The 26,608-nt window shown below is 41.6% G+C and overlaps 1 protein-coding gene across 5 annotated transcripts; it reads right to left on the bottom strand.

Annotated features, from left to right (window-relative positions):
• Nucleotides 1–26,608, bottom strand: DNAJC8 (DnaJ heat shock protein family (Hsp40) member C8). 5 transcript variants are annotated; one of them, XM_023760988.1, is made up of 9 exons: nt 26,484–26,608; nt 24,005–24,106; nt 12,625–12,681; nt 8,777–8,849; nt 8,171–8,265; nt 6,576–6,647; nt 3,262–3,353; nt 1,828–1,903; nt 1–812 (listed from the first exon to the last, which is right to left on the bottom strand). In XM_023760988.1, the coding sequence occupies exons 1-9, from the start codon at nt 26,559–26,561 to the stop codon at nt 690–692; spliced, it is 768 nt and encodes a 255-aa protein (XP_023616756.1). In that variant the 5' UTR covers nt 26,562–26,608; the 3' UTR covers nt 1–689. The 5 variants fall into 5 exon arrangements, with proteins under 5 accessions (XP_023616756.1, XP_006097323.1, XP_023616759.1 ...); XM_006097261.3 differs by having other exon boundaries at nt 8,783–8,849; XM_023760991.1 differs by lacking the exons at nt 8,171–8,265; nt 12,625–12,681 and adding an exon at nt 16,316–16,395 and having other exon boundaries at nt 8,783–8,849.

Below are 26,608 nucleotides of genomic sequence, written 5' to 3'. Positions count from 1 at the left end.
TTAGGGTATAAAAATTTATTACACATACAGAATACGACCACTAATGAATGCAGACAGGCTAGGACATAATGGTGTTAGATGGAGGACAGCCAGCTCTTTGGAAAGTGAGCAGGTTTGGATGGCGCAGAGCTTCATGCCACACAGATTGGTCAGTCAGACGGGAGAACACATATCCTAACACCCAGGACGTCAGGGTGTCAAGCGACTGCTGTGTGCCCACTGCCTTCCCTGTCTGACCGGTGGCTCTGAAGGATGCCACACCCAGAAGCGAGACAGTGAGGCAAAGGGGCTTCCCCAGGTGGCCCGGGCTTGGATCTGAAGTCACAGCAACACCATTTTAAGCAATATGTTTAATTGGATGATTTCCACAAACTATACACGAAGTCTCTAACCATGACAATTCAGTGAAGTACAAAACATTAAGTTACGGGGTGGAGAAGGCAGCACCGGCGGTGGCACCTTCCAATCTTGGTTGGCCTGGGGGTAAGGGCTGGAGGAAGGTTCCTTTTTAAACCAAGCCCCTCATTTCAATGTACAAAAGAATTACTCTGATTGATATTAAATTGTATTGAAAACAAAATGGCCTAAAAAGCAAATACTATTCTATGTTGGGGGAACGGGAGGAGAGAATGAGTCCTTCAGAGCAGGTGGGAGACGGTGGGGGAAGGTCCGTGGCGGTGGCCCAGGCGTCACTCTCGCTGCTCCATCTTGACTTTCGGTGGTCTCAGGAAGGTCCGATTTTTCTTCTCTTTCTTCCCCTTTGTATTTGCTTGGAAGTTTCGCCAGCTGTCCACACGACCATCTCGACTTTCCTAAACACAAACGTGGTTGGAGGGAAGGAAACTAGTCAGTAAGGGGAAGGGCCTGACCTGCTCGGCCACTGCCTGTAACCTAGCTCAGCATCTGGAACAAGCCTTTGCCCAGAAAAGTCGCACCACCCCTAGAAGGCAGGATAAGGCAGCCGCAGGTCAGAAGTGGAAAACACAATGAGTAATACTCATATCAACAATGAGGCCACCCTTTGTTGGGGACCTCTGGGCTGGACAGTTAGCATATGCTACTTCTAATCCTCACAAAAAGCTGACTGATCTGTGTACAGTGCCACTCGCATTTCACAAATGACAACACCAAGGCTCAGAGAAGTCAAATCATTTTCTCAAAGCCATATGGCCAGCCAGTATAATACAGCCACTCTTTCCCTGCACCTGTCCTGCTCCCCACCAACACTTGGATGGAGGCTCAAAGCCAGCACCAGCTGTACTGAAAGGGCCACTAGGGACTTCTTCCTCCTTATCAAGGGGCCTACTCATCTTCTCTTTATTCATGCATGCAGTGGTACAAAGTCATCAACTCTGGTTAGCCAATCCCTACCCTGAGACCAAGTGTTGCTCAATTCAGATAACTAGCTGTGCAACTGAAGGATGTAACTAGAGTGTCAAAGAGGAGTCGGGTTCAGAAGCCAGAAGTCTCTCTGTAGGCAGGACATCATGTCCATAAGAACCTCGGTTTCTACTAAAAGACCTCTAAGTAGGGCACCTCTCCATGTCTGCCCCTAAATTAAACGGGCAGGCCATTTGTCTTGAGCCTACTTAGCAGCGTGTGCCTACCACAATCTCTAAGACACCATTCCGGGACCCTCACTGCCCTTGCCAAGGCTACAGAGCTCACAGGAGGCTGAGGCAGGGCAACTCACTCTTCCCCCATATCCCATTTCCCTAACTGTCAGCCCCAGTCAATCCTGGGAATGCCCCGGAAACCAAGGGGCATTGCTGGGAAGTTTTCTTACTCTGGAATAAGAATCCCTCCCTGACCACCTTGGAAATTTACCTCAAAGTTTTTCTGCCACTCCCTTTCGCGTTTGGCTTTTTCTTGAGCTTCAATTTCTTCTTCCCTTTGTCGCTTCCTATGAGGAAAGCCAGACTGTAGTACTTATACAATACTTAAGAGTGTGTGCTAACTATACAAGTTAAAGCATCTCCCCACAGAAGCAAACATATAAAGTAAATCGATTTCCTAGGATTTTACAAAGACAGCAGCTGTCTTACCCTAGCCAGTTTGGCTCAGTGGATAGAAGGTCAGCCCGAGGACTGAAGGGTCCCAGGTTCAATTCAGGTTAAGGGCATATACCTCAGTTGCAGGCTCAATCCCCATGCAAGAGGCAGCCAATAGATATGTCTCTTTCACATCAATGTTTCTCTATCTCTGAGAGGCAACCAATAGATGTGTCCCTCTCACATCAATATTTCTCTCTCTCTCTGACTCTCCCCCTCCACTCTCTCTAAAAATCAATGAAAAAATATCCTTGGGTGAGGATTAAAAACAACAAAGAAACACAACCAAAGATAGCTATCTGAGAAGGGCCCAAAATACAATAGTGTGGTTAAGGCCTGGGGTGGGGCTGGGAGGAGAGGGATAGAGGAAGTAAAAGGGGGAAAATTGGGGGGCATCTGTAATATTGTCAACAATGAAATAAAATAAATTTAAGTTGTTTCATAAATGTCTCATTTTAAAACATGCAGATAAGACTATGGGGAAGGCATAAATTTTCATTACACAGATAGACAAGATCATCAAAACCCAGCCAACCCTAACTGGAGGTTCTGCGCTCAGCCACTGACAAACTATCTCGAGAACCCAGGCCACCTACTTTGGTAGAATGACCATTACAATTACAGAGGTTCTTACTCAAAAGGATCTCTGCACAAAATCCTATCCCAAAAGAAGAACATTTCATACAACCTCAACTAGCAAAACCTAATTATTGCTTAACACCAATCCACGCCACAAAATACATAAACTAAGTTACCAGTAAACTCAAGATTTTTGATGAGCCAGGGAAAACATACTTTAGGACAATAGACATTGTATATATGATTATACATATATGTGTGTGTGTGTGTGTGTGTGTGTGTGTGTGTGAGAGAGAGATACTACAACTCACCAAAGCTGCAGCCACCAGACACAACAAGTTCTGGCCTCAGTAACAATGGCCTCAATAACTGCCTATTTCACTCCAGGAAATCAGGAAGAAAGTACACAGCACCCTTGATTATAAACTCCCTGTGGACAGGTCTATCAGTATTTCCCAAAGTCAGAATTTCTTACCCTTGTGATTCAAAACGTTGGCTGTTTCAGATAACTAATTTAGATAATTGTTTAAATGACCTATTACATTATTCCTTCTTTGGAAAAATCCCCAAAGAGCAATGTTAGTTAATCTAGGTATTTAAATATGGTTTAAGTGAATATATTGATATATACCTTTCATGCATCTCTTTGGCTTCTCTCTCCTTCCTTTTAATTTCCAGCTCAGCAAAGAGTTTCATGGTCTGTTTGTATACCGCTTGTTTGAACTACAAGAAAGTTAAGAACCAAAGAAAATAAAATTAAATTATTTTACCAACTACTTGAATCAAGTACTTTCAGATGGAGCCCAAGACAAAAGCAGACTAGAACTCGGCAAAGAAAAGGATCTTCAAAGAGAACCACTTAATGATGCTCTCGAGAGATAAATAACACATCCACCTCTGAGATATTTCCACCACTTTCACCATCAGATGATACATAGGAAACTTGCTCTTGTAAAAAGCACTACCTACTCATCACAACCATTTGAGATTTTGGAGGATCCTTTGTGCCAAAAGCCTTCCAAAATTAACTTCCTTTTCTTTTTCTTTTCACAAAAATTTTATGATTACTCTGTGCTAGGCACCAGACTAGATACTAGAGATATGAAGTTGTTATCAAGAAGACCAGTCTTAGGGGTCTATTAACTGTGGCAGGGCTGTAATTGCCACCCCCACCCATCTCATTATCTCCTCTCCCTCCATCTAAAATCCCTTACCTTAAGGCACATTGTCACCTAACATAAAAGCCTGTATTCCTAGGCTTCCTTGTAGCAGAGTGAGGTCCACGTAACTTAAGTTTCAGCTCATAGGATAATAGGAAAAGTGATGTAGCAACTTCCTGGATGTTCTCAGAAAGAGCAGGTTTATCCCTTCTTGCTCCTTCCCTCTACTCTGAACTCTGAGGATGGGACAACATCCTTGTTGGAAGAGTCAGAAAGAGTTAACATATTAGATAGAAAACAGAACTCTGCCTGGCCGGACGTAGCTCAGTGGTTGAGCATCAACCTAGGAACCAGGACGTCATGGGGGTGGTCAGGACACATGCCCAGATTGAGGGCTTGGTCCCCAGTCGGGGGGCGTGAAGGCAGCCAATCAATGACACTCTTTCATTATTGATGTTTCGATCTCCCTCTCCCTTCCTCTCTGAAGTCAATAAAAATATATTTTTTTAAAAAAGGAAAGAAAACAGAACTCTATCTCTAAAACTTTCCCCCCAAATATAAAGTATTTTAAATATACAAAGAAAGTTAGAAAATAACTCATCATGCAGATTTCATAGAACCTACATCCTAAAATCAGAGGCACTGGAGAAAAGAGTAATATATGAAGAGAAAAGTAAGTAAAAGAGCCCCAAAATTTCTCGCTTGTTATAATATTGTTACTGTCCACAATGAAAGCAGTGCTGACCAACTCCAATCTCCAATAAAGACAAACATCAAAGGAGCAAAAGAGTCTGTCATGAATATTTTAATATCTTTAAAAGCTCTAAACTCTCCTGGGTGAACAGTTACTGGTGATTGTCAATATTTTATATTTTTCTGCTTTTTCCAAATTTTCTATCATTAGCATATGTTCCTTTATAATCAGAAAAAAAGACAACTAACATAAAGTTAGGGTGCTTGCCTGGCTGGTGTGGCTCAGTAGTTGAGCACTGACCCAGGAACCAAGAGGTCACCAGTTCGATCCCCAGTCAGGGCACATGCGTGCTCGATCCCCAGTAGGGGGCATGCAGGACACAGCTTCGATCAATGATGTTTCTCTCTCAACGATATTTCTATCTCTCTATTCCTCTCCCTTCCTCTCTTTCTAAAAATCAATAAAAACTTACTTTTTTAAAAAAATAGGGTTCTTGCCCTGACCGATTTGGCTCAGTGGATGGAGCGTCGGCCTGCGGACTCAGGGGTCCCGGGTTCGATTCCGGTCAAGGGCATGTGCCTTGGTTGCAGGCGCATACCCAGTGGGGAGTGTGCAGGAGGCAGCTGATCCATGTTTCTCTCTCATCGATGTTTCTAGCTCTCTGTCCCTCTCCCTTCCTCTCTGTAAAAAAATCAATAAAATATATTTAAAAAAAAAAATAGGGTTCTTAATAACTTAGAAGAACCAAGGAATATTTGTAAGAGGGCCTTCAGAAAAGACTACGGAGGGTAATTAAAAGGAAGAGAAAATAAGACTGAGGAGAAAAAAACTAAAATACTGGAAGAGAGTAAACCCAAAATAGGTGACCATTGGAAAATACAGCCTAGTAGTTCTCAAGCAACATTACTGTCAGGATGATGGGACCAGTCACTGTTAGCAAAATCAATGAAGCAAGAGAAGTTGCAAAGAAGTTTCCCTAGCAAGACAGCCTCTTCTCTATAAATCTTTAAAACCAAGATAGGTATATGGATAACTTACATGCTGACCTAAGTTGAGGCAAGATTAAGATGACTTTAAATTTTTCAGGCTAAAGAGGCAAAAAGACACAAATATTTAAGTAGAATCTCTCGCTTAACCAATCTCCAATAAATAACCCACTGGATTATCCAATGTTCTCCATAACTCTGTAAATTATTACCTAGAGAGCACAATGAACTCATGGCTCATAGACAGCTGTTTAAGAGTCACTTGTGGCCTGGCTGACATGGCTCAGTTGATTGGAGGGTCATCCTGTACACCAAAAGGTGGCAGGTTCAATTCCCAGTCAGGGCACATATCCAGGTTTCGAGTTGGATCCCCGGCCGGGGTACGTGCAGGAGGCATCTGATAGATGTTTTTCTCTCACTTCGATGTTTCTGTCTCTCTCTCTCTCCCTCTTCCTCTCTCTAAAATCAATCAACACATAAATAAATAAAAATAAGAGTCATCTGTGATTTTTCTCAAAGCTGTCTGTGCCAGTTGCAATACTATACTTGTGTGATTTAAATATCACAGAAATTCATAAATATGGTTATAAAAATGGCTACTGTTTCTTTTAAAACTAAGTACAATGCTTTATAAAAATTCAATAAACATAAGTCCCATTTAAAAATAACTGCTATTGAATGAAGTACAGGTGAGATATCTGGAAAAGATTAGGAATAAAATCATAAATATCTAGGACTTTGCTCTATATTTCACAAGTACCGACATTTTTATTTTATTTTATTTTTTTTTAATATATTTTATTGATTTTTTACAAAGAGGAAGTGAGAGGGATAGAGAGTTAGAAACATCCATGAGAGAGAAACATCGATCAGCTGCCTCCTAGTACCGACATTTTTAAAGTACTTCAAAAGAAATTAAAAGTACTAAAAACTATAGATAATGCTTCATGTGTGTGTTTCATAAAATAAAGTCAACTACAAACTCCAATACATACTCAATAAATGTTTATAGCATGTGTGCATCATTCTTTAGACTTCCCTCTCTTTAACTCACCAGTGAACCCACACACACCAGGTAAGGCGACTTTTCCCTCATTTAACTCACCAGCTCTGGATCATCCTCCTCCACATTTGTAGGTTTTCCTTCCTTCTTTAATTGCTTTTTTCGCTCTTTCACCTAAAAAAAAATTGTTTTCTTCAAAAAATGAGCACTCATAATTTAAGAATACCCACGAGCCTGCACACACGGTATGTGTACTTTTCTATACGCACAACAAGAAGTTTCCATTGCGAAAAGAAGAGCCTCCCCTCCAAAACAGCAATGCAATCAGCAAGAACTAGGAGCAAGGGGTTCTTTCTCCCGCCTCATCTAAATCCAGTCGACTGGCAGGATGATGGGACCGTGAGGGAGCTGTCCCCACTCATCAAATCCTAGGCCAGATCCAATGAATTCAACACATCACCCACTTATCTTTCACAGTTTGTAGTTATGTGTTTAGTAAAGAAAACATTGTGTGTCAAGTTTTAGAAGCAGCTACAGAATAAATATTGGCGTGTTGTTTTTTGGCATTTCTACAACTGCATTCTTTTATTTTCACTGTGAAACCCCTCTGCACCAATAATTTTCACATCATGTTAATTGGTGTTTTTACCACTTTGGCAACTATTGAGATCCCCCAAAAAATCAAATATACTCATCCACACAAGAATGACATCACTCCATTAAGCAATCACTCAGTGTTGTACACCAGCAAAAAGCAGTGCTTTCCAAGCTCAGAAAGGCCCCACTGCCACCTTGTGGTCAGAAAGACTGAGAGTGGCTCCTTTACAAGCAAAATTCAGATGAAAGGAAACTACTACAATGATTCAAGTACAAATTTTCAGGTACTTTTCTGATTTTTTCAGAATTGGGCCTACACGTGTCATTTCCAACACAAAACCAGTAGGATATAATTATGGTCGTCCATCTCCTCTTTTCACTCCTTTTCCTCATTAAACTTGGAGTCATTATTATTATTGGTTATGAAGTTCTGTTTTAGATTCCAAAGCTCTTCAAAGAAAACATCCATATTCACTCCCGACTGAAATAGCCCTTATAAATGGTCTCAAGATTCTTGCCCCGCAAGTAAAAAATTAAACAAAGACCTTTCTTACCTCAAGCAAGCCACCTTAACATTTCCCGCCACTCAGATTTCAATAATGAAAAAATAACACCAGCTCTAACTGAATTTATTTCAATTGAGTCCTTCCCTGTTGTTAATACAAACAGGTAGCTCCTCCTTTTTAAAAAATTTACTCATATCCTCTTGCCAGCCTACTTCAAGCCCATGTTCCAACCCCTTCACAGGGACAAGCATAAAAATCAAGGGTCAAGTGTGACCATGGCTGCTCCACCTCTCCACTCTCAAATGGAGTAATGTGACCTGTAAAGAGAGGACAAAAAGGCCATCTCTCCACAACACAGGAATGGTAAGGAAAGAGGTCGGAGCAGTGTCCTAACCACTCTTCATCCTGAGGTCTAGGGGTGAATTAATAGTTTTAGGCACACACTATTCACGACCACCACAGCAAAGTGGTGGAGACCACATATGCAACCACAATTTCAACAGTAGGCATTGCTATGTTAACATTTACCCTTCTACAAGTTGCCCACGGCTTGCTAATACTTCCTGTAAACACAGCAGCTCTATAAATACTTACAGTGTGTTCCACGTATTCTTTTCCTGCCTGAATTACATCCAGGGCCCTCTTCTTTTGTTCCTGATCCAGTAGCAACTTGTAAGCTTTGTCCACAGCTAATGCAAAACATTGAAATTAACTGTTTCTGCAAACACCCTCTGCAAGTCTGAACTATACTCAGGCAGTGTAAACGGACTTGTGCCATCTAAAAGCATTCCCTACTTTGTTAAATTATTTACTGTTGTTAAACTAATTTTAAAAACATATAACTATAGCAATGACTTTCCTTGAGAGCCTTGGAAAAAATTAAATATACACTCAAGGCTAAATACACCACATCCAGGTTTAATCCAGTGATAAAACATTGCCAGTTATTTTTTATGTTCAGAGAAAAAAAGGATCCTATGCAGTAACAGTCTTTGTTGGCACATAGAAGCTTTAACAAAGCAAACTTAAGGTCTATTTCTTAAACAGCGACATTTTGCTTTGGAATGACAACTGTTCTTCTACTGAAAACCAGCTTCTTCATGACCAGAAGACAAAACTATTAAATTCTTTTCTTGATCCAGGACAAGGAACAGTTCGTCCCTAACATTGACTATATTATTCAGAAGCAGGTAAACTTACAAATACCTTCAAAAGCCTTTTGTGCTCTGTCAGCATCATCTTGATTTTTGTCAGGATGCACCAAGATGGATAACTATAAGGAAAAAGGAACATTTACTCTTTGCCTGCATTCTTTAAACCAAAAGCTCTAAGATACTGTGGCAAAAAAGACTGTTAGCCAGAAGCATTTTTTAAAAATATTTTTTAATTGATTTCAGAGAGGAAGGGAGAGGGAAAGAGAGAAACATCAATGATGAGAGGGAATAATTGAATGGCTGCCTCCTGTATGCAGCCTGCAACCTGGCATGTGCCGTGACCGGTAATTGACCGGTGACCTCCTGGTTCGTGGGTCAATGCTCAACCACTGAGCAATACCAGTCAGGCCAGAAGCATTTTTTTAAAATTAATAAATATCATAAAATGCCCAGAAATACTGGTCTTTAACAAAATTCAAGCACCAAAAGGTAAATGCACAACTGGGAAACATTTAGGGTTTTAATCACAATGTTGAGGATAAATGTAAGCCTAGTATTATGAAGATGTTGTGATCACAGGGGGGAGGAGGGATATTGTGATCAGTTCCTGTTAGGTTCCTTATTCTGAGCACTAAGGAATAGGTATGGGACAGCCTCTCTTTCCTAAAAGAACTTCTAAGACATCCTCTCTTTCCTAAAAGAACTTCTAATATAAAACTGTGGTTCTCAGTTCTGGCTGTGCTCCAATCCTGTGAAGCTTTCAAAAAATACAGATGTCTACTTTCCACCCTCAGAGCTTCTGAATGAGTCTCTGGCATCTGTACTTGTAAGGAATTAGTGTTAATTTTGTTAGGTGTAACAAGTAGTTATGCCAAAAAAAGTCCTTTTTTATTTAAGGAGATTCTTGTCAAAAATTAAGCCAAAAATATATGTATAATGAAGCAAACTGTTGCAAATAGATGGTGAAGCAAACTGTTGCAAATAGATGGTGAGTATGTGGGTGTTCATTAAGTCAAAATAAAAAACAAAAATCTCCACAGCTGATTCTTTTAGACAGCCATGGTTAAGAACAACTGACCTACTGCCACTGACAGACAGAAACCAACTAGTTGGAACAGAGGGACTGTGTTGAGCAATGACAGCAAGTGGGAATCTAATGCTAAATCCTACATTACTAGAGACAGAATCCCGGGGTCTAATTCCAACTTCCATCATGTACTAGCTGTAAGACCTTAAGCAACTCACTTAACCTATCTGCCTCATATTCCACCTATATTAGGTACTTATATTTCACTGTGTTGTTTTAAGATCGAAATGAAATAATGCAAGTAAATAACTTAGCATATTGTCTAACCCACACTGACAACAGTTACCATATAACGAGGACATATATGACAAGACCTATTCTAGTGCTTTACTGTAGTACCTCATTTAACCCTCATTAACAACCCCACGAGGTAGACACCATTATTATGTACATTTCACAATTAAGGTTAACAGGCACAGAAAGTTTGAAAGTAACTTGCCCAGTTCAAACTTGAAATTTTAGAGAAAGAAAAAAACTGAATACATGTAAGTGCAGAGAACTCAGGAAGAAAAAAAAACTATAAAATTACATAATGGGAAAAGATTAAGTAGGCAAAGATAAAAACATCTTGGCTTAATAGCAGATCATAAGATATTATGAGTCAGCAATGAGGGGGCAATTACTGTATTCAAGAGGCAAGCATGCCCTAGCCAGTTTTTCTCAGGGTTAGAGCATCGGCCTGCGGACCAAAGAGTCTCAGGTTCGATTCCTGGTCAAGGGCACATACCTCGGTTGCAGGCCCAATCCCCGGCCCAGGTCAGGGTGTGTGCAGGAGGCAACCAGTGTGTCTCTCTCACATCAATGTTTCTGTTTCTCTCTCTCTTTCTCTCTCCCCCTCCTCCCTCCCTTCCACTCTCTCTAAAAATTAATGAAAACCCTAGCCAGTTTGACTCAGTGGATAGAGCTTCAGCTTGCGGACTGGGTTCAATTCCAGTCAAGGGCACATACCTCAGTTGCAGGCTTGGTCCCAACCCGTTGGGGTGTGTGCCAGAGGCAACTAATTGACAAATCTCTCTCACATCGATGTTTCTCTCTCTCTGTGTCTCTACCCTTCCCTTCCACTCTGTCTAAAAATCAATGGAAAAAATACCCTCAGGTGAGGAGTAACAAAAAAAATCAATGGAAAAATATCTTTGGATGAGCATTAAAAGACAAAAAGAAGCAAGCATAACACTGAGTATTAACAAGGATGTCATGCAGGAGCTAAGAATAATATTCAGCACTGGTCAAGCCCTTTTAAATATGTAGTACAGTGGTTTTCAACCTTTTTCATCTTGTGGCACACAAACTAATTACTAAATTCTGCAACACACCAAAAAATAGATTTTTTGTCGAATTGACAAAAAAGAAATAGGCATAATTTAATTTTTTTAAATTAACATCCTAGGTTTTTTTAATATTTTTTTTTATTGATTTTTAGAGAGCAGAAGGGAGAGGGACAGAGAGATAGAAACATCAATGAGAGAGAAACATTGATCGGCTGCCTCCTACACACCCCCTACTTCTAGAAAAGGGGCCCAAAATCCGGGTATGTGCCCTGACCAGGAAATGTACCAGCAACCTCTTGGTGCATGGGACAATGTTCAACCAACTGAGCCACGCTGGCCGGGTACAATAGGTATAATTTTGATTCATTCACACCAAACGGCTATTGTTGTGTTGGTTGTCGTCATTTTTTTATTTGATAATCTAAGGGAAAAGAGGTCAGTGCCCCTGACTAAATAGTCAGGTATTGCATGTTTTTCAAATTCTTGCGGCACACCGGTTGAAAACTGTAATACATAACAGAAATAAAGACATTGGGGAAAGTTAAAAACAAAACAAAACATGAAATACATAGAAAATCCAATTTGGAAAGACATTATCGGGATTGTGGTTATTCAACTCACAGAAGGAAAGACTGAAGGTTTACTCAACTCTTAAAACTACTTTGTATCTCCAGCTATTAAATACTAGAGGCCCGGTGCATGAAATTTGTGCACTTGGGGGAGGGGGACCCTCAGCCCAGCCTGCACCCTCTCGCAGCCTGGGAGCCCTCAGGGGATGTCCGACTGACAGCTTAGGCCCATTCCCCGCCTAAGCCGGCAGTTGGACATCCTTAGCACTGCCACAGAGGCAGGAGAGGCTCCCACCACCGCCACCGTGCTTGCCAGCCGTGAGCCCCACTTCTGGCTGAGTGCACTGACCACCAGGGAGCAGGCTCCTACATTGAGCGTCTACTGCCTGGTGGTCAGTGCATGTCATAGTGACCGGTCATTCCGCCATTCGGTCAATTTGCATATTAGCCTTTTATTATATAGGATATAGGATTAGACTGAACAAGAATCAGGCATTGTGGATCTCTTTTCCTAGAGAATTTCTACAAAGCGCTCCTTATATTAAACCAGTTATCTCCTGGATAGTCATTTAAATTTACAAAAGAAAATTACTAAGGAATGGGGTCTTAAAAGAATAAAGAACTGTTACAAATCATTTAACATGTTCTCTCCTGGAAGCCAGGGGACTTAGTATGACTCCATATAAGCGCTACAATTCTACTTGTACTTCTCCCTTTTAATTAAGGGGCTAAAGAGATTCTATTTGGATATAAAATTCATTCCACTCAGAGGTAAGCTATGACCACCAAATACTTAAGATTTTATGTCACTATAAGGTTTTTATGAGTTACATAGCCTTAAGTTTAAAAAAAAAAAAAAAAAGTTAAATGTTGGCCCAAACGTCATAACAGCAAATCTTAAGAAAACCATCACATGCTTACATTTTCAAAATGTTCAAACTCCGTCCATTACAGAGAAATAGTACTATACCTGCCGAAACCTCTTTTTTATTTCTTCATCTGTCACTTCAGGATCTATCTGAAGAACCTGAAAGAATCAAAATCAACACTGTAAAAAAAATTAAAAGACCTCATAAATTTAAGAGATGCCCAATAAGTATACATATTCTAATCAACTTCTAGAATAGTTCTCAGTCCTAGCCAGTTTGGCTCAGTGGATAGAGTGTTGGCCTATGGACCAAAGAGTCCCAGGTTCAATTCCGGTCAAGGGCACATGCCTGGGCTGTAGGCTGGATCCCTAGTAGGGAGCGTGCAGTAGGCAGCCAATCAATGATTCTCTCTCATCATTGTGTTTCTATCTCTCTCTCCCTCTCCCTTCCTCTCTTAAATCAATAAAAAAATAGAGAGAATAGTACTCAGCATTCTAGAACTGTGCCTGGCACACAGTTCTAAAAATGCTCCAGAAATGTTAATGAGCAAATCGATAACAGAATAATAGCTATTCTGTTTTAGGTTTTCAATACAGTAGTTACTTTCACTCCATCAGAAAAATAATAACTTACCTTATACCCAGAGACATATTCCAAACTGTAAGAAAATATTGTATTTCTCCTTCATTCATTAATAAAAGTACCCACACCCCCTATCCCCTACTTACCTTTGCAAATGTGGAAAAAGCATAGAACTCAACAGGGAAAAAATAAGGCTGGCTGATTTTTACCTCAACTGAGAAGTGCCCACTTGGTGCCACTTTATATCTAGAATTTACATGGCCCGATAGTTCTCAACCCAGAGTGAACATTGCAATCACCTGTGGAAACCTGACATCAATGCCTGAAGCCCCCCTGTAGGAAAGTCTGATTCCAAATGGCAGAAATATGTTTTGTTTTTTTAGCAATACTGTTTTAAAAAATAAATTGAACTATTCTTCTCCAAGCCTGGGTATCCTGGTGTTGACATTCCTCATCAAGGATTCTAATCCCATTACCACAAATACACACAGTCATTCAAATATTTTATGTAGTAGCTACTACCTGCTGAATACACTGCTATGTACTAGAAATGCAAAGATAAACATGCAAGGGAACGTGTGTGTGTGTGTTTAAAGAACTTTACTTTTTTTTTAATATATATTTTATTGATTTTTTATAGAGAGGAAGGGAGAGGGATAGAGAGTTAGAAACATCCATCAGCTGCCTCCTGCACACGCCCTACTAGAGATGTGCCTGCAACCAAGGTACATGCCCTTGACCGGAATCGAACCTGGGACCCTTCAGTCCGCAGGCTGATGCTCTATCCACTGAGCCAAACCGGTTAGGGCAGTGGTCAGCAAACTGCGGCTCGCGATCCACATGCGGCTCTTTGGCCCCTTGAGTGTGGCTCTGGCTCTTCCACAAAATTCCGACTTCTGCGCATGGGGCACGAAGTAAATGGAACTTGCTTCCCCCCTGCCCGCACGTGGTATTTTGTGGAAGAGCCACACTCAAGGGGCCAAAGAGCCGCATGTGGATCGCGAGCCACGGTTTGCCGACCACTGGGTTAGGGCAAACTACTTTTTTTTAAGATTTAAGATTTTTTTTTTTTTTAGAAAGAGAGGAGAGGGAGAGAGATAAACATCAACTAAGAATCAGTTATTAAGGGGGGTGGGAGAGGAAAAAAATAAATCTTGATATGAAAAATACCTACTGCCCTGGCTGGTTGTTCAGTGGTTAGAGCACCGGCCTGGGGACCAACGGGTCACAGGTTTGATTCAGGTCAAGGGCACATACCTGGGTTGCAGGTTCAATCCCAGCTCCCGGTCGGGGTGCATGCGGGAAGCAACCAATTGATGTGTCTCTCTCATCAACGTTTCTCTCTCTCTCTCTCACCCCTCTTCCTTCCTTCTTTCCATTCTCTAAAAATCAATGGGAAAAAATATCCTTGGGTGAGGATTAACAAAAAAAGAAAAATACAAACCAGAGAAATTAAAACTGAAAAGTAATCTGCTAAGCTTAATCAGTTGCTTAAAGGGTCTTAGGAAAACCTGTCAAGTAATGTCAAGATTTATAGCAAGCTTTCAAAGCGTTCAAACAGCCCACCTATAGCAGAATTATTGGTATGCAATGAAGCTGAATCAACCATAACATTCAATAGACTTTTGAGATGTTCTTATTAATTTGAGAGAAGAAGGGATAGGGAGAGAAACACCTATGAGAGAGAGAGAGAGAGAGAAATCGATCGGTTGCCTCCCACACACACCTTGACTGGGGATCGAAACCTAAACCTGGGTATGTGCCCTGACTGGGAATCGAACCAGCAACTTTACAGTGCATGGGACGATGCTCAACCAACTGAGCTACACCGGCCAGGGCTCAATAGACCTTTGCAGGTTATGACAAGAGCATACCCATTCTCAAATGCAAGGCATACAACCAGAGGTGAGGGAGAAAGAACTTTAAAACAGAATTTTCAAGAGTCAGTGTGCCCCTTCATACCTTCCCAAGGGAGAAAGGAATTGGGAAAAACTCAGAGAGAAAGAATGCAGCCATGTAAGATTTACAGATAAAGAGAGATAACTGTATGTACACAAATATTCAGAGAACTTTACCTTGGTTCTGGGGAAAAGGAATGCATTAGAGCAAACCAAAGTCCAACAAACCCCAGAAGGTGTCCAAAATGAATGAGAAAGGATGGTAAACTTCCCACCTTCACAAGCACGCACACACACCCACACTCACACACAGCCTCCAATAAAACGAGCCAAGAACTAATCATGCCAAATATAATTCATAAACTGGTTCCTAAGTGTTTTTTTTTAAAGCCATAATTTATATTTTTTTGGGCAATTGGGACTATTTGCAAGTGGACTCTAGGCTGGATTATATTATTGAAATAAAGTTGTTTTTCCTAGGTGTGGTCATGTTTTGTGGTTATGTGGAAATGTGCCCTTGTTTTGAAAAGATAATGCTCAAGTATTTAGGCATGCCGAAACCGGTTTGGCTCAGTGGATAGAGCGTCGGCTTGCGGACTGAAAGGTCCCAGGTTCGATTCCGGTCAAGGGCATGTGCCTGGGTTGCGGGCACATCCCCAGTGGGAGATGTGCAGGAGGCAGCTGATCAATGTTTCTCTCTCATCGATGTTTCTAACTCTCTATCTCTCTCCCTTCCTCTCTGTAAAAAATCAATAAAATATATTTTTAAAAAATATTAAAAAAAAAAAAGTATTTAGGCATAAAGAGTCACAATGTCTGCAGCTTACTTTTAGATGATTCGGCAAAAAGGAAGAGGGTATGTATACTTACATAAATAAATACATAACACACACACAAAAAGGTATTTTTCCAAGTTATAGCACGTGTGCACTGATTACCAGCAACAAATATTCACCGAGTGCCTTCAAAGCTAATCCAAGTCCTTTCCTATCTTTAAGAGTTGTAGGCAGCCATGAAACACAGTGAAGACAATGACCATTACCTGTGGCCCAAATCTCTTTGAAACCAGATTTATACATTGAATACAAACTTTTAGGGCACACAGGACTGCTAGATACTGTGCTCACAGACTATTTTCATGGAATTTAAGGCCTAGCAGGGTGGGTATCGACAAGTAGTAAGTAACCCTTACAGAAATGATAAATGCCGGGGAGTGTTTGAGATCTTGTTCCCTGCATGTTATCAGTTTGGCTCGAATAAACTCTTATAAAATTTCCAAAAAAACAAACAAAAATGATAAGTGCCACATTACCAATATGGCTCTAAGGAAGCACACGGGATGTTCAGATTCTTGGAAGATTTTTCTGAGCTGTGTCTCGGGCTTTGGGGATACTGCAATGAAAAACCCACAGTCTTGGAACACAAAGAGTTAATTAACCATCATACAGCAACAAAAATGCTTGACTGTGGCATTTACATAACTTCCCAAACTCAAAAAAACTGTTAAGTCTCCTTCTTTGGGGCCTTAGACTTAAAAGAGGAATCCAGCCTTAACATCACACCTGAATTCTCTGACATGTTAAATACCTTTATTTCCAAGGTGCTGAACAAGATAAACAGAAAATAAAATATGTGGTACCATCCGCTGGAGCCTTAAAGTTAAATTAAAATTTTTTTAAAAAGAGCCCAGCTGGTGTGGCTCAGTTGGTTGAGTGTCATCCCATGCACCAAAAGGTCACCAGTTCGATTCCTGGTCAGGGCATATGCCCAGATTGTGGGTGTGTTCTCCCATTGGGGTGCGTGTGGGAGGCAGCCGGTCAATGTTTCTCTTTCATGTGCCAAGATTCTCTCTCACTCACTCCCTCTCCCTTCCTGTCCCTGAAATCAATAAAGCTTTTTTTGTGGTTTTTTTTTAAAGGAACATGAAAAAGGTAGGACTGAGCAGGGGCACAGGTCTACTGGAGCTTATGGAAGGAAGCGGGAGAGAGTTCTTAATCTAAGAATTATAGAATGCATAAGAAAGATGACTGCATAATGGCTGAAGGTTAGAAACGTATTCAAATACAGAGCTGTTGAGATGGCAGTCAGGAAAAAAAATGCTCCCTGGAAAAGGATTCCTGTAGTAAGACTCCTAATTCCCAGACTAATTTCTGCCTTTTCTACCTGCTGCTCAGTAAGGTGGTGTATAGGAAGACTATTTACATTTCAATTGATAGCTGAGAGGACAGCTACTACTGCATTATTTCTCCTTACTAGAAAAAGACCAGTCTGCTTACATCTGTAGAAAAATCTGATTCATTTAGATCAGGGGTGGGGAAACTTTTTCTGCCAAGGGTTATTTGGATATTTATAACATCATTCACTTAATATAATTAATTTACTTAATATAAATTTGTTGTTATGAAATAAGCTCCTACATTTATTGAATTTTGAGTCCCACCTGTGGTTGCGCTGGCAGCGCCAGACCAAATGATTTCTTGAGCCCATGGGCCAGACGTTCCCCACCTCTGATTTAGATGTTTCGATAGTTGTTACATAAAAAATACATCACTGATTTCCTAAATCATTAGGAACACCTAATTCTGACTTAAGTGTGAAAAAACAACTTAGTGACACCCTGGCCAGTGTGTTAAGTGGTTAGACCATTGGGTCTTGAGTTTCATTTCTGGTCAGGGAACATACCTGGGTGCAGGTTTGCTCCCATCTCACTGCACCCCCCCCCCCGCCCCCCGTCAGGGCACATGCAGGAGCCAATGTGTCTCTCTACATTGATGTTTCTCTCTCTCTCTCCTCCCCTTCCTTCCACTCTCTCTGAAAGGCAATAGAAAAGATATCCTCATGTGAGGATTAACAAGAAAAAGCAACTTTGCCCTGACCAGTTTGGCTCAGTGGATAGAGCGTCGGCCTGCGGACTGAAGGGTCCCAGGTTCGATTCCGGTCAAGGGCATGTACCTTGGTTGTGGGCACATCCCCAGTAGGGGGTGTGCAGGAGGCAGCTGATCGATGTTTCTCTCTCATCCATGTTTCTAACTCTCTATCCCTCTCCCTTCCTCTCTGTAAAAAACAAATAAAATATATTAAAAAAAAAAAAGAAAAAGCAACTTTATGACACCCATCCTATAGAGTGGCCAGCACATTTGTATGAAATAGAAAAGACAAAAGTTCTAATGGACAGGCATGGAATCCTGCCCAAATACAATCTCACACCTTCCTAAGTGTGCCCACCTCCTCATATCTTTATGCATCCAAATATGTTTCCTATAGTCAAGACAGGAGCTACGGAGTAGTGAGTTCCACCTCCAGAAACACATTAACTAGTAGGGCATTAAAATCCTAGCTTTTCATACTGTTCCTATTATCTGTCACTCCTCATCAATCAGATCTCCACAGAAACCCTAATTGCCTTAACAAATAAATGGCTAAGTTATACTAGTATGATTACTTGTCCCCTTTTCAAGTACTATGCTCAATTTAAAAGTATGACTTAACAGAAGTTGATAGAAAGAACATACCATCAAGTTCTTTATTACCCCCTCAAATTATCTCCCCCTATGCCCGCCCTCCCCAAAATCTTATCAAAAGTATTTTTTAAGGTTTTCGTCTTCCCCTTCTCTTTCTGAGCAATGCAATACAAATACATTAAGTGGCGCCAGGCAAAGCAGACATCTACTTTGGGTGGGGAGTCAAGATGGCCCAGAGCAGAGTGTGAGAGCCCATCTGTAATGAAGAAAAAAAGACAGTGACAACACTGGGAGTGGTGGCCAGTCACACGGTGCGAGAGCCCAACCTGGGTGAGAGGAGCATTCACATAGAAGAGCAGACCAACATGGAATGCCGAAGTAGGCTAAGGAGGGCATCCTGGCATAGTGTGTCAGAACACAAGCAGGGTGAGACTGTTAACACTGGAGGGTGGCCCAGTGCAGGGTGTGAGAGCTCAAGAGGCAAGAGGGAGGCACGTCCATTGAATAAACCCCAATATAAGTGTTTGAGACCAAGCAGGGTAAGAGTGTCCACAAGGAAAGGTGGTCTGGCACAGGGTACAGGAGTCCAGGTAAAGCCATCTCCACAAAGGAGTGGCCTAGCATGGGGTGTGGAAGCTTGGACATGGTAGGGGAGATGCCCATACAGGAGGACATCCAATGCAAAAGGGCTGCCCAATACAAGATGTTGGAGCTCTAGCAGGATGTAGAGAGCATTTATGTAAAGTATGGCTGGCACAGAGAGCTAGAACCTGAGCAGAGTGAAGAGGGACTCCATGTAGAGGGGTGTGGACTCAAAGCCCAAGTAAGATGAAGAGGGTAGAAAGGGTGCCTGTTTGGCAGGGAGGATGCTGCAGCCCAAGAGGAATGAAAAGAGCCCCTGGGGGTGGTGGGCACAAGAACCAGAATCAGGTGAGGAACATACCGCATGGAAGGATGACCTGGCATGGGAGTTTTGAGCTCCGTTGTGGAGAGAATGGTTGTGCAGTGAGGCAGCAAGGTGGGATGAGGGCATTCACATAAGGGAAGGCATGGTAATGGAAGATCATTTGCATGTAGGAGGGTCAATTAAGTAAATACATATTAAAGATTTCTCACTAGAGAAGGGAAATATAAACATGGAAGGGGAAAAAAACCTAGAATAAACCGTGGTGTTGGATTAAAATTGGGTGTAAATATGTATGTACACACATACACACACATACACTCTCTCTCCTTAGCTCTACCTACCAATAGAATCTGGGAGAGTGAAATCCCAATTGCATTGAGTACACCTACCATTCAAATCTTTATATATATTTCAGAGAGGAAGGGAGAGGGAGAGAGAAATAGAAACATCAATGATGAGAGAGAATCATTGATCGGCTACCTCCCTCATGCCCCTACTAGGGGTGAAGCCTGTTTTCAACAGCCAGCAGAAAACACATGAAGAGCTTCAGCGACATGGCATAGCTTCACTGACTCGTAGGGAGGGATTTATTTATGACATACGTCTTGCTTGGATCTGAGATTTTTACCAGAGGAAATGCGAGTGGAGTGGTGGCTTCCCAGCAGGTGCATGGCCTCTTTCCAGGTAAACTCCCCCACCCGCACTCTCACTGCGTCCCTGAGTTCCTGCAGCAACAGCCTCTCCATCAGCCCACAACCAAATGGGATCGAGCCCACAAACTGGAATCGAACCTGGGGCCCTTCAGTCTGCAGGCTGACGATCTATCCACTGAGCCAAACTGGCTAGGGCCAAATCTTGATTTTAAGTACCATTCTTCACTGAAATGAACCAGGGCTCCTCTGTGAAATAGTTAATTCCAGGCTGGGTCAGGAAAAGTACAAGAGTGCCTAGTAATCCAAGAATGATGAAGAATATTAAAAAGACAGGAGCTCACTTGAAAGGTAACCTACTAGTCAAATCTGGGACAATTTGAGCATCAAAATAAACATCTAAATATAACCCAGTGACTAATATAGAAACCCCAAGTCCAAACTGACAAATAAATAAAATGAAACTCTGATTAAGGACAGGATATTTATACAATCTCAAAGTACTTCCCCATAAAATACTTATTAATTACAGAAAAGGAAAAAAAAAGTAACTTCATGAAAAAAACCTAGCGGGCAACTCTTATTTTTATTTTTTGAATTGACTTGAGAGATTTGTTATTCCACTTATTTATGCATTCATTGGTCGTTTCTTATTCGGTGTGCCCTGACAGGGGATCGAACTCACCACTTGGCATTATCAGAACAACACTAACCAACTGAGCTCCCCAGCCAGGGCTATCAGGCAACTTTTTTTTGGTTAATCCTCATGGGAGAATATTTTTTCCCCACTGCTTTTCAGAGAAAGTGGAAGGGAGGGAGGAATGGGGGTGGGGGGAGAGAGGCACATCGACTGGTTGCCTCCTGCATGCAACTGAAACCCAGGTACTTGCCCTTGACAGGGAATCAAACCCGACTCTTTGGTGCATGGGCCAAAGCAGTAACCACTTAGCACACCAGCCAGGGCAAGCAGGCAACTCTTCAAGTGATCAAGTTAACATGAACAGTAATGGGATAAATCAAAATCATGTACCAATTTTTTTTAAATATGTTTTTATTAATTTTTGTGAGAGAGGAAGGTAGAGGGACAGATAGAAACATCAATGGGAGAGAATCAACATCGATCAGCTGCCTCCTGCACACCCCGCACTGAGGATCGAGCCTATAACCTGGGCATGTGCCCTGATCAGAAATTGAACCTGCAACCTCTTGGTACATGGGTTGATGCTCAAACACTACGTCACACCAACCGGGCAACCATGTACCACTTTTTTTAGTATATTTTATTGATTTTTTTTACAGAGAGGAAGGGAGAGGGATAGAGAGTTAGAAACATCGATGAGAGAGAAACATCGATCAGCTGCCTCCTGCACAACCCCTACTGGGGATATGCCCGCAACCAAGGTACATGCCCTTGACCGGAATCGAACCTGGGACCCTTCAGTCTGCAGGCCGACGCTCTATCCACTGAGCCAAACCAGTCAGGGCCCATGTACCACTTTTTAAGTTACAAAGACATGAATGCAGTATCACTTTTGTGATATTCCTGCCAATATTGCATAAACCTATTCTAACATGAAGAAATATCAGATAAACTCAAGCTGAGAGACTTGCTACAAAATAAGTGGCCTTTAATCTTCAGAAATGTCAAGATCACAAAAGTCAAGGAAAGACTGAGGAACTGTTCCAGACTGAAGACTAAAGAGCCATGACAATTAAATGTAACAGGAGATTCTTAACTGGATCTTTTTGTTATAAAGGTCATTATTGATACAATGAACAAATTTGAATGTGGTCTGAGGACTTAGATGGTTATACTGTGGTTCAGTAGGAAATGTTATTTGTAGGAAGAGCATAAAATATTTCAGGCCCTGACGGGTTTGGCTCAGTGGGTAGAGCGTCGGTCTGCGGACTGAAGGGTCCCAGGTTCGATTCCAGTCAAGGGCATGTACCTTGGTTGCGGGCACATCCCCAGTAGGGGGTGTGCAAGAGGCAGCTGATCGATGTTTCTCTCTCATCGATGTTTCTAACTCTCTATCCCTCTCCCTTCCTCTCTGTAAAAAATCAATAAAATATATATATATTTTTTAAAAATTTCAGGATGATGGGAAAATGTAATGCCAACTAAGTTGCAAACAGTTCAAGAAATCGTCTTCACAGTGTACTTGCAACCTTTCTGCAAATCTGAGATTATTTTAAAATAAAAATTTTCTCTTTTTTTTGTCTTTTATTAGCATCTAAGAATGGGGAGAATGATGGGTGGGAAAGAACAAAGACTTGGGGAGCAAGTGGGAGGCACTATCTCACTCAGAACACATGGGTCCTTACATATCTTCAAGGTGGAGGATCTGACAGGGGAGGGAAAAGATCTTCTTCCTGGTAACAACTAGTAACTCAGGGAGAAACTCTGGGGCCAATGACAGGAGGAAGCAGGGTGGCACTGCTCCCACCAAGGGGTCAACTTCTAGACCTAAGTAGCTGTGACCCCAGTGAGAGGAATTACCTGGGGACTTTGCTAAGATAGGTTCCTTCCTCCAACACAAGACATGGCTGGGCAGGGGCTGTGCAGACCAGGCCAGCCAGAGTCAGTCAGTCAGTCAGTATCCATGCCCCTCCCTCACTAATCCCTATAGGCCCCAGATGGGGACAATTCTAGTCAGTGGCTCCTGCCTTTGAAAAACAGACACAATACCCTGGCCAGTGCAGCTCAGTTAAATCACTGGTTCCATTCCCATCGGGCACATGTCTGAGGTGCAGGCTCCACCCCTAGTAGGGGGCATGCGGGAGGCAGCCAATTGATGTTTCTCTCTCCCTCTCCCTTCCTCTCTAAAATTAATAAAAATGTGTCTAAAAAGAAACTACCTATTTTAAAAAAAAATACAGAAACAATGGATGAACCTTGAAAATAGTATAAGTGAACTAAGCCAGACATAAAGAACAAATGTTGTATGATTCCACTGTATGAGGCACCTAGAATAGGCAAATTCATAGACAGAAAGCAGAACAGAGGTTACCAAGGTACAGGGGTTAGGAGGAATGAGGAGTTATTGTTTAATGGTTTTGGGGTTTCTGTTTTAAATGATGAAAAAGTTCTAGAAATGGTGATGATGGTTTGCACAACACTGTAAACGTACTTAATGCCACTTAACTCTATACCTACAACTGGTTAAAATGGTTACTTGTAGATTATGTATCTTCTACCACAATAAAGAGGTTTTTTTAAGTGCTCCATAAGTGTTATTTTTATGTTAACAATATTCATTTCAATTTATAACTGTGAATAAGTAGAAGCTAATTTAAAAATCCTACAAAAGAATTGTTTAAATAATAGACTTTTAACATGCTGCAAAACTATATTTTATGTAACAATGCATTTAAAATAGCTTGAATAAATAAGTAGCATGAAGTATCTATATGATCCTCCTTATTTTTAAATAAAACTATTAAAACGTTTAAATATAAACAGTAAAGAGTAGCTAGAATTTCTCTTAGGGAGAATTATACATGGATGTTTATTCTTGCTTTCTTAAGAAATATGATTTACTTTTTTTATGATTTACTTTTATAAAAAGGAAAAGTTTAAAGTTATAAAACTAAGGAAACCAAAAAACTCTATCTCCTTGTCTAAAATCTTGTGATCATTTTTTAGCTGTTGGGATTTTTCATATTTTTTTAAACTGTGGTGAAACAGAAAATTTTAACAAGCAAAGTAAACAGAAAATCCTAAATTTATCAAAGCTAGCGATCCCTTTACATCTGAAAATAAACCCATATATATTTGGGTTGCTTAAAGATGATGGAGAATATCGATAGAGCAAAGACTATCTCTTTTTCCTTAACATGCTACCTCTCAGGTTCTGCTCACAATAAAAACACCCAAGTTCAATTCCAACTATAATACAAATTAGTTGTGTGTTCTGATGTAAGTCTGCCTCAACTATGCAAAGCTCCCCCTCATGACACCACAGCAACATCAAACCGCTCACCTCAAATGGGTTCAAATTGAAGTAGGAGGAACCAGGACGGGTCAATCTTTCAATCTGATTTTTGGATGTTAGAACTGAATCTCTTTTCTCTATTTGTTTCACCTAAAATAAAAGAGATAAGAACTTCATTAGTAAAGTTTAAAAATAAATTCTGAATTGTCACTTTAACTAGTTACTCACTGACAAGTCCAGCAAATATTTGTGTATCTACATGTGCAAGCTATTTTACTAACCATTCTGATGAATAATTACAACAGCTACCATCTGCTGAATTTTAATATGAAAACTTTACACATATTTATTCCTCTCAACAATCCTACACAGTAAATACTATCATCCCCATTCTACAGATAAGAAAACTGAGACTCAGAGAAGTTAACTGAGTTGTTCCCAATTACCCAACTTATAAATAAGAATTGCAATCTTTACAGTTTGATTCCAGAGCAACCATTGAGAGAATTCAAAGTCACATCCACCACCTTCAGTTTCCACTCTAACGATAGAAGATGTACTCAAGTGTGTTCATACTTAATTTACAACTTTTTAAAAGAAAAAAATGCAATTACACTGCAATATATATTAAAGGCAGCATTAAAAAAGTATGTGGGAGAGAGCAAATAACTCTGCCTACCTAACTCTAACAGAGTTAGAAAAATTCCTGGCCCGAAGACAATTAGAAGAACAGGCACCAGGAAGTCCCAGGAAAACATCTTTGGTGCCACTATCAGAACTGGAATGCTGGTTGAAATGAATGCCTGGTATATTATTTACCATCTTTATTCCTCTGATCAAATGACTTTGGGAATCATTTCAACAACATAAGAAGCCGTTCCTTCTCAGCATCTTCCCTCTTCACTCTCTTTAACATAGCATGCCACTTCCCCACCCCCATCATCTTTCTCAGGCTTATTTTTCCTCATAGCACTTAAATCACTACCTGACATTATACTGCATATCTGTTTGTTTACTGTTTATCCTTCTCTACAGAATGCAAGCTCAATGAAATGAAGACAGGCCTTTTCTCTCTGCTGGTCATTACCGTATCTGCCGCACATACACAGCACACTGGTACATGTCAGGTGCTCACTACACATTGACGATTGAAGGGTCCTCCTTTATGAGTTTTCTCTCATCTAATTCAAACAAACCAGAACTGGTTTGTTTGTTTGTTTTCTTTTCTTTTTAAACTAAGAGTTGGTAAGTGAAACAAGTTCCATTATAATTGTTGAACACTTTCACGTGAATCAGGCATTTCAAAAGGACAGACGATATGCGCTAATTTCCGTTCTTAAATGTAATTCTTGGGAGAAACTACTCCGTAACACACTGTTACAAAGAGCAAAGACAAAAGATGAGCGTGACCCGGTGCTTCACTCTGAGGAGCTCACAGCCTGGTGAGAAGCAACTCTGCTCCGCAAATCCATGCCGACTTAACGGGCTCCATCTGCAGCCTGAAGTCTTGCAGTGGTTCTCAACCTCTGGCCCTTTAAATACAGCTCCTCATGTTGCGACCCAACCATAAAATTATTTTCGTTGCTACTTCGTAACTGTAATGTTGCTACTGTTATGAATCGTAATGTAAATATCTGATATGCAGGATGGTCTTAGGCGACCCCTATGAAAGGGTCGTTCGACCGCCAAAGGGGTCGCGACCCACAGGTTGAGAACCGCTGTGAGAGATGCTGCTGCTTATGAAACTCTTTCTTATATACTCACTCCATTAACCCTCGTAAAAACTCGTTTTAATATTAATTCGTTTTACAGACGTGGAAATGAGATCTGAAAGATCACCGCCTTGAGAGAATTCGATGAGAGAATCCAATCCGAGGGCCTCTGACTCCAAATGGTACGCTTTTCCTTCATTTTCTCATTCATTAACCTGCTCAACAAATACTTACTGAACAATCGTAGGTAGTAGGTGCTGGAAATGCGATAGCAAACGAAGCTCAGACCAAACTGACTCCTGTCCTAACAGGACACAAGCCGTTACAAATTACTTCGTCTCCCTAAACCTCGGGTTTGTCATCTGTAACATGGAGATGCCTCCCTGGCATGACGCATGGTGCCTGGCATTCGCGATTGGCAGAAGTAACCACTAATACCATGCATTACGGAGGACTAAGTAGAGAGTGCTTCCGTTTACAAGTAAAAACGGGGGGCAGGACGGTTAAGTCGCCCCCAGGAAGGCCGGCCCCAACTCCGCCGACTTGGCAACTCCACGCGCGCCCCGATGCTTCGTTGGCCAGAATCGCCGTCTCCCCGCAGCCGTCGGGCCCCGACCCCTTTTTCATGGCCCAGGGGAGCCCCAGCAGCCATCAGGGAGAGACGCACACACACACCCCCGGCCCCGCGCCGCCCCGAAGGCCAAACCGGAGGAGCCGCCCAACGGTCCAGGCCAGGAGGACCCCTGCCTCCGCCGGCGGGAGAGTGGGCCCAGGAGGGGTCGCCCGGGTGTCATTACTCATCCCTCGTGGTTCACCTCGCTGTAGAAGGTCATAAACGCCTCCTCCGTACTGCCTCCGCCGCCCGAAGCCCCGCTCTCCCCAGAAGCCGCCATTTTCCCCGGGCCCAGCCACCACGTGACTCTTCTGCGCAGGCGCTGCT

The sequence above is a fragment of the Myotis lucifugus genome, unplaced genomic scaffold, assembly GCF_000147115.1.
Source record: "Myotis lucifugus unplaced genomic scaffold, Myoluc2.0 scaffold_197, whole genome shotgun sequence".
In the NCBI taxonomy this organism is placed as follows: domain Eukaryota; kingdom Metazoa; phylum Chordata; class Mammalia; order Chiroptera; family Vespertilionidae; genus Myotis; species Myotis lucifugus.
The sequence above is the reverse complement of the archived record's forward strand: the minus strand, read 5'-3'. Positions and strand labels throughout refer to the sequence as shown.

Bases quoted from the DNA above. Each gene is read 5' to 3' on its own strand.
- DNAJC8 (XM_023760988.1), bottom strand. From the start codon at position 26,561: ATGGCGGCTTCTGGGGAGAGCGGGGCTTCGGGCGGCGGAGGCAGTACG. The intron at 12,682-24,004 runs GTGAGCGGTTTG...TGATTCTTTCAG, and splicing joins TCAATTTGAACCCATTTGAG to GTTCTTCAGATAGATCCTGA. The intron at 1,904-3,261 runs GTATATATCAAT...CTTTCCTCATAG, and splicing joins GCCAAAGAGATGCATGAAAG to GAAGCGACAAAGGGAAGAAG.